Source organism: Atta colombica, unplaced genomic scaffold (genome assembly GCF_001594045.1).
Source record: "Atta colombica isolate Treedump-2 unplaced genomic scaffold, Acol1.0 scaffold275, whole genome shotgun sequence".
NCBI lineage: Eukaryota > Metazoa > Arthropoda > Insecta > Hymenoptera > Formicidae > Atta > Atta colombica.
In genome coordinates this window covers 884,972-894,045 of record NW_017259376.1, presented here as the reverse complement: position 1 = coordinate 894,045, position 9,074 = coordinate 884,972, and the positions used below count along the sequence as shown (strand labels likewise).

The window sequence follows — 9,074 nt, the reverse complement described above, 5'->3', positions numbered from 1 at the left end:
ATTTTGTGAATATTTTCTTTTTTTAGTATAATAAAATTGTAAGCAAAAATATATAAAAAAATATATACGTATTTAAAAATTGAATTTTCTTTTTTTTCACATGTGAGAAATGCTGTTATCTTCCTCGAATATATAATTTCGAATATATAATTGCTCTTATTTGATTCATATTTATATTGCCAATATATAGATAATATATATAAATAATATGACAGTAAAATAAGACACCGAAATTTGTAAATATTATTGCGTTTACTTTTAATATATTATATATTAATATAATATATTAAAAAAAACACTGCATGATCTTATCTTGACGAAGCACTCTAATGATGGAATAAATAATTCAACATTCAGATCGAAATTTTTGGCGCCTTTTATCAACAGGAAGAGTATCATTTCCTGAATGTACAAAGAAATTACACATCATTCAGCTCTACCTACATAAATTATGAAGACAAGAATGGATAGTTTGAAAGAAAAGTATGAAGATTTTCATATAATTTACAATATTTTATGTTAATCATACAAAACTAATCATATTTAATACTTGTTTGGGTATAAAAATTTATAAATTGAAACCTTCCAGTTATTGTTTTCCGTAAGAAAGTTCCTTATATAGTAGCAAATACATAATTATTGTAATCCATCATTAATCCAAGAGAATTCGATATGAACAAATATAGAATAAAAACAGCTGCAAATAGCACAGGCAATTATTAGTATCTTTCTTCGTCAATAAAATCTGAAATACGAAATTTCACGATTGTAGTTAATTTAATGCACTTTAATTGATAACTTTAATTTTATTTAATGAAATATTTTATAACGTTTTTCTTTTACATAAACTCAACTTTTCTAATGCTCAAATAGTAATCCGCTATCGGAACTGAATTCAGCTTTCTGAATGATTTGCGTACCATTATTTTTTATAATACAATTCATAGACGATTTGCTTCTGAAAATAATACAGCGGATGTGTCTTTCTCATGAAATTAAGCTATAGAAGAGTTTCAAAAAGTTGTATCAAATTACTTAAAAGCAATGTAGAACAATTGAAACTATGTGATTGTTCAAAATATAATATATACAATACTTGATTTGAATACATTGCGCACTGAGAGAAATGATTTTGTTATAGAAACAAAGAGAAAGCAAATATAATATTAAATAACGATTATATATAATATTAAAAAATATAATATTAAAAAACGATCGATTTATACGATTGCAATTTAATTTGTCAATGTAACAAATAATCAATAGTATTGCTAACAAATAAGAGATAAAATATATATATATAAAAGTAGACTTTTGCAGTGTTTCAAATCATAAGAAATTGACCAATTCTAGTCAAGTATTCTCCTTATATTTGACTGTGCTTGATCGGTTTCCTACGACTTAAAATTCCACGATAATCTATGAATTCTATTATATGTAAACGAATTTAAAGTCTATCCAAAAGATTTTATATAATTTGCTTCTGTTACTACTAATAATTGGTATAACAGACTACCAACAATCACAACAACAAAATTTGTTGTCACTTTACCTGAACAATTTTAATTTATAATGTTTTTCTTGAATCTCTAGAATTTCTAGCTAAACTATATGTTCAAAAAATAATTTTACTTTTTTCTAAAAATGAATACTCCTGTTTTCCCATCAGCTACGTTTTTATTATTCTATTATTAATTCTATTATTTATAATTCTATAAATTCATATTTATTTTGTTATAGAATATATGACAGTAAAATATGATATCGAAGTCTTTACTAACTGCAATTAAATACATCTCTTTTTATAATATTCATTTGTAATATCGTATATATAGATTGTTGTTGGTATTATATTACCATGGCGAAACACTCCATAGATGCATTAAATACTCCACCGACATTCAGAGTAAATTCTTTAGCTTCTCTTTGTAATAGAAACATTATCATTCTTTGTATATGTAACGGAGCTCTATACCACTGAACGTTGTACCTATGAAATTGTACATAGATAACGAATTGCTAATTAATGAAAAAAATTCATATTATTTTCAACTATGCTAATTTGTTCTGCAACTACATACATTAATTTTTACATTTGAAACCATTTTTAAAAGATATATGGAAAGAACATTTTCGTTACTAATTATAAATGATAAATTGACAACATTAGTTATAATAAGTTGCTATCACAAATTATCTTTTTTACGAGCAAATTGACGTTGCCATCGATTTGCAATAGAATTCGAATTTATGTGAGTTTTCGACAAACATAATGCTGTCTCGATTATCTTGAATTGCTTCAATAATTATCGACAACATGATAAGCAAACTCACTGCATTTGGCTAACTGAATTTTAATAAAATTTCTTTTTAGGTTTTCACGGCTATTTTCCTTAAAGATGCTATAGAAGATTTGCGGATTATCGCCGTGTTTTTGTCCATTGCTAATACTAATGGTTCGTGAACCATTCATTTCATTTTATCAGGGCAGGAGCGCTGATTGTTGAGTTTCAATGTAGAGTCACTCTTTATAAACATTCCAATAAAAGAAACTTTAGATATAATCAAAACCTCATATAAAGTTCTAACATCGTCCCTTTAATTGAACACTCTCTAATGATCACATATTTTTCCTACAATAACTACTTCTACGAAGACGTCTGGAGCAGCGTTGGGCTCTCCCATCTCTTCTGTTATTGCAAACATCTTTATGGAAATACTTCAAGGAAAAGGCCCTTTACAAGACGACCAATAAACCAGAAATTTGGTTTCGATATGTAGACGACACTTTCGTAATTTAGAAACATGGCAGTGATGAACTTCACAAATTCTTAAACTTCCTCGACAACTAACATCCTAATATTTAATTCACCATGGACATAGAAAAGAATAGTAAGTTTCCCTTCCTGGATGTTCTTGTCACAAAGAAGGCTAATACTCTGAGTCATCAAGTACAAGAAGATATCAATACATACTGACAGATTCTTGCCGAGTCATACTACATCCAGCACAAAAACAATTGGCAATACACTCACTTGTGCAGAGAGCATTCAGTATCTTTAATAAAGAAATCTATAAACAGAACTCAACCACTTGAAACAAACGTCACAGTAGAATGGATACAATAAGAAAGATGTGGACAGGACAATCAGCAAATATAGGAGCGGAATAAAGAATAACTCGAACACACAAATATCACAGGAAGAGTTAAACAAAAAAAGTTTCTTTATTCCTCCATATATAAATGGAACAACAGACCGAATTAGCAGGTTTTTAACAAATATAACATCCATTTCAACATTTTCAAGCCTCCAAGGAACATCGAAATCTTGAAAAATTCTAGAGACCAAGGACTCCCACTCAGTTCCGTAGAAATATATAAAATACCTTGCTCTTGCGGGAAAGTGTACATTGATGAAACCAGAAGAATAGTCAACATGAAGGAACATCAACGGGATGTCAGACTAATACATATCACACAATCAGCATGGCAAAAGCAGCACTGAGACAGAACATCAAATATTATTCCAAAAAATGGCTACTATAGCCACAATCATTTTCTCGAGGAAGTGTAGAAGGGCTCTAGAAATACAGAAACATCCAGACAATTTGAACAGAGATTCGGATTGTAATATAAATAGGATATGGAAGACTGCTCTTAACAAGCCAAGGAAGACCTATCTTTCTCTTCCTCAACGTACTCTCACCCATCTCTAACGTATATAAAGGGAATTTTCCGGAACAGCAGTTCAGTATCGATGCGCTCCTCGCTCTGATGAAGTGAACGGCAAAGTTCACTTCAACGTTAGCCTTAACAATGGACAAAAACACAGCGATAACTCGTAAAGTCTTCAAGCATCTTTTAGTAAAACTGTTCTTTCCATGCAAACATTCTTACTCGTCATGAAATGTTTCTTACGCAGTAGAGAATACGTAGTTATTGTAATCAGTTATATTCTGTCCAATATAATTGGATAGAAACATACAGAAAATCATGGAAATCACATATAACAATGACAAAAATTTGCTAACAGTATTTTCGGATGAAGCAATCTGAAATATCTAAGACAGTATTTAAAGGAGATTATAAATCTTCTGCATACATTTGTACAATCGTGTACATAACGATTGCATTTTTTTTTCAATGAGTTTCGAAATGCAGCTTGCTTACCGAGCAATTATTTCTTTAATTCTCTTTAATTCTTACTTATGAATCTAACCATTTACGTTTAACCTTTCTAGGAGCAAGGCTGAATTCCGAAATCCATTGAAAAAAAGTGTTGCAACTATTCTGTATATATGTGTATATATATATATATATGTATATATATTTTTTTACTATTAATCTAAGAATAATGATGAATTTATGCAAAATTTAAAAAATGCTTTGCAGTATATATCAAAAAGAGTAAAAAAAATACATGTTTCTTAAAATATAAACACAAAGATCGTACAAAGAATGTATAAATCAGCATTTTTATTCGTTAAATTCTAAAAGTAAAGGAAAGGCCCTTATTATGAGATACCGAATTTATTTTGGGTCAATGCTAGAAATCTATGGACAGAATTTGAAAAAATAATAGGTCATTTTGAAGGGAATTTAATAAGATAATGTTATATATAATAAATAATTCAAATTTCATTTTTTTGAAAATTAAAGAAATGTAAAAAGTGAACAAATCATAAAGTCAAAAATTGTACTTTTAATGAGATGCCCCAAGAAATCGATAATAAAACGCAAAGTACATCAGTATTGTAACTAAAAAAACTTTATTTAATGTTTCTTAAATACAAACACAGCTAGGATGCGTGAAAAATAAGTATGCAATACATTATACCCAGAACTCATCTTCAGATAATTGAAATCAATTATCGCAGAAATAGGCACTCAACGTTCATTCCGGTTGTCCTTTTTATTATGAACAATAAGTATAACATTTATATTTTAGCAACAATTTTCACTGTGACATGAGAACATAGGTTATTTCATATTAGAAATACCCTGGGTATCTCATATTACGATTTCCACGCCGGTTTTACGATCATCATATCAAACTACTTCTGTAATTAAGCAATTCAATGTATCCCATATTTTTCTATTAGCACGACCTTACTCATCATTACATGAAGAATTTATTGCTAAATATGTATTTTTATTAATAATAAATAACGTTTAAAGACTCATCTCAACAAAACTTGAAGACATCCAAATTCTAAAATCTTTTTTTATGACTGCAATGACTAGGCATGATCTAATAATGAATTTTCTACTAAATAGTTTTCAATCTAAAAGCAATAAATTCATGGTGGAATCAATAAATAGCGTCTATTAGTTTAGCATAAACGCCTTTATTTCATATTAGGCGCTTATCTCATAATAGGGGGCTTTCTTTAGTAAATTTATGTTAATATTATACATATATCTTCAATATTATTGAATTTTCTAATACAGTGCATCTCCTCTGTTTATTATTTTTATTTTTACTATATATTACATTTGTTACTTTTTATATTATTATTTATATAATAAAAATTGTTATTGGGGTTTATATAACTTTGGCATTTTATTGGCCTACCTACTTACTGAACAATAATTGTTACTACATATAATTTTGGAGCAGCATTTGCACGCATTTTTATATATTACAATACGAAACAGAAAACTTACTTGAAACAAATTTAGAGTTAAGCAAGTACGCCAAGTACTATTAAGCAAAATATTGTCACCTCCCATGTAGACATCAAATGTTTGGACAATCTTCAAAAACAGGAATATTATTTATATAATTATAATAAACACATTAGTATAGAGCGAGGCTAGTTGAATGTGAAAATACCAATCATAGTTGAATATAAAAAAAACAATCAATTATGATTGGTCAATTTCTACGCTTACTCCTTAATCAATTACTGTTACTGTACATTGTAGACCATGCATAACTGTTCTACACGTCTACTGTCATTGCGCAAATATTTTATATAGTGAAAAAGCTGCGCAACGACACCAACAACTGTCGATAGATGTGTAAAACAGTTACAGAATCCCAGGCACTCAATAGGTTTTCTATAGTTTAATGTGACTTCCTTATTATTCGAAATCCGCTGGAAACGCTGTGTAATAACTTAGCTCCTGCTCATGCTTTAGTGAAATTATTTTTGCCGTGTATCAAACGTGATCAAACATGATCGAACATTAAATATAGCTAAGTGATTATCATGGCAAAAGGCGTTTTTTTTATTCTCTTGCAAACTGCATCACGTCGTGGCAAGGGATTATATCAGACTGTACTGTAGTAAGTGGATTAAGTTACTATTAGCATCCCTAGCGAATATTGGATAATAAGGGAGGATCACATGAAACTATCGAATGCCATAGACCTGCTCTAAAGTTATCTAGGCGTAATTTCTGAACGCGGCCCAGAATAAAAAGGATCGATAAAGACAAATTTAAGTAGCTAAGTTATGGATTTTTGGTTCAGCAAGCCCCACATCGGTGTTGATGAAACATTGTTTATGACTGAAAAATTGTAAATAAAATAGCCAAGCAAACGAGGATGGATTAAAATGGATTCAGATTTTCAGAAATATTGATTCACGAATGTTAAAATGAATGCTTTTCAATTCTGAATGCATGTTTATTCATTTATAGGAATTGCATGGGGCATATCACTTTGCCTTTCAATCTAAAAATAAGCTTTTTCTGTGCACACAAACACAACTGTGAATACTGTTCAATTTAAAATTTTAAATAGAAAATGCAGTTTTTCAATTGTATCCAATTGAATCTAATTGAATCCAATTGAATCCAATTAAATTGAAAAAAAAATATTCGCTATTTAAAATACGCATTTGGATAGAAAAAAATGTTAATCCATATTAATATATTCTCGTTTGCTGGGAGCAACTTGAACAGTATAAAATTTAAAAATTTCATTAATTATTTATATATAAAAAACACATTTGGCTGTTATCAATCGCTTTAATTATTACGTAAACCAAAAAGAATATTCATCTAATAATTTTTTACTTTTTATATACAAAAACGAAAAAACATACCTGTTTGGCTTAATAACCGGGCTTGTTAATAACCGGGCACGGATTATTGTATTAAGCACAGTAATCTCTGCTATGTACTACCTTACACGATCATAAACATATATATATATTCGTTATTTACAATGAAAAAACGTATAATTGAAAATTATATCAATCAGAATTTTCTGATTTGTCCATTTTTAACCAAACATTTTTTTCAATGTAGATATTTGTATTTGCCCAACTTGCCGCAATGCGCAACCAGCCCCGCTCTGTTCTATCTATTTTGTGAATGTGTATCAACTTCATAGTTCGTCGATGAGTATCGACAGCACAAATTATGTCTTCGCTCATCAGAATCTTAATTTTCTGCGAAATATTTTGTCGAATATTGAAGTTTATTGCATATTCGATACGATAGCTGTAAATGTTTGCGTCCTAATTATACAGAAATATATTGAATGACATGATTTTTCAGAAAAAAATACATCATTTCATGTCAATTATGCAGTTTAGTGGAGAGTCATATTCTCTTAATCGATTCGTCCCATGCTTTTTGATTTTTTATGCAAAGTAAGAGTAATGAGATAATTACACTTTAATTGTTAACTTTTTAACGAATAAGGCTGAAATTGTCTGAAGATCTTTCAATCCAGTAAACGAGAATGGATTGAAATGAATTGAAATGAATTCAGATTTTCAGAAATATTGATTCATGAATGTTAAAATGAATGCTTTTCAATCCTGAATGCATTTTTATTCATTTATAGGAATTGCATGCAGCATATCTCTATACCTTTCAATCTAAAAATAACATTAGCTTTTTCTGTGCATTGTAAATACTTTAATTCAAAATTTTGAATAGAAAATGCAGTTTTTCAATTCAATTGCATCCAATTGAATCTAATTAAATCCAAAAAAATATGTTCGCTATTTAAAATACGCATCGGATAAAAAAAAATTTCAATCCATTTTAATCCATTCTCGTTTACTGAGAAAATATTACATTGACAACATAATCAAGAGCAAGGTTATCCCGGCGGCCTCCTCTCTACTGCATAATTATCAAACTTTAATATATTATGTTGTTTAAATATTTGGTTACAGTTCAAATTGTTATGGTTATTTACTCTAAATTTTTGGGAATGAAATTTTACTCCCGAAGAATGATAATTGCGCTAGTCTGGCAGGAATGAAATTTTTATTCTCAGAAAGTGAAAAATAACTCTTTGATATGAAAAATCATTCCAAACAAGAGTCAAAATTTCAATCTCTGCAAAAAATGAATAATTTCATTCTTCGAAAGGAGAGAAGATACATGAGAGAAGATACACTGAAGATACATGTGAAATTAGCCCCCGTACATCCAATCTTGAAAATAGATTTACTTGACGTACTTTTGCACAAAACGAATAAAGAAAAGCGTCGCTCTGCCTCGCAAAGCGAGGTAAATAACCATTAAAGTTGGCCTTTTAGGAAATTCACTTTGAAGGAATGAAGTGAAATTCATTCTTGTCGAACTGGCGCAACTATCACTTGGAGTGAAATTTTATTTCCAAAAATTTAGAGTGTTCCTATCTTTATTCGTACCTAGCAATTCTAAACATTCCACAGACATACTGAAGATACGTAAGAAGCATTGTTCCTGTTGCTAGTATCACAACTATTCCGATGCATATAATTGCATAACTGTGCAACAAAATTAAATAAAAGTATTTTTCTTGATCGATAAAATACTCCATCATAATTGGCAGATGAGATATATTTTTTGGTAAAACAGTGAGACAATTCGATAAATACTGACCAATAAAGCAAAAAAATCCTACAATAACGACAAGTACTAAAAAATATTAGAAAATGTTTTTATTAAAAATTCTGCAATATAAGCTTATCAAAAAATTTATACTATTTAGCACATATACACACATATATATTATAAAGTTGTATATTATTTTGATAATATATTCAATTTCTATTTGGAATTATTTTATTATTTATGCAATTTGTGCAATATATTATTGTACAAATTGCATACTAAC

The 9,074-nt window shown here is 29.0% G+C and overlaps 1 protein-coding gene and 1 pseudogene across 1 annotated transcript; both read right to left on the bottom strand.

Annotated features, from left to right (window-relative positions):
* Nucleotides 1-1,726: 1,726 nt before the first annotated feature.
* On the bottom strand, nt 1,727-3,984 carry LOC108689700. The gene is made up of 3 exons (XM_018196586.1): nt 3,920-3,984; nt 1,858-1,990; nt 1,727-1,780 (listed from the first exon to the last, which is right to left on the bottom strand). The coding sequence occupies exons 1-3, from the start codon at nt 3,982-3,984 to the stop codon at nt 1,727-1,729; spliced, it is 252 nt and encodes an 83-aa protein (XP_018052075.1).
* A 1,588-nt stretch (nt 3,985-5,572) lies between these two features.
* On the bottom strand, nt 5,573-8,837 carry LOC108689699 (annotated as a pseudogene).
* Between the last annotated feature and the right edge of the window lie 237 nt (nt 8,838-9,074).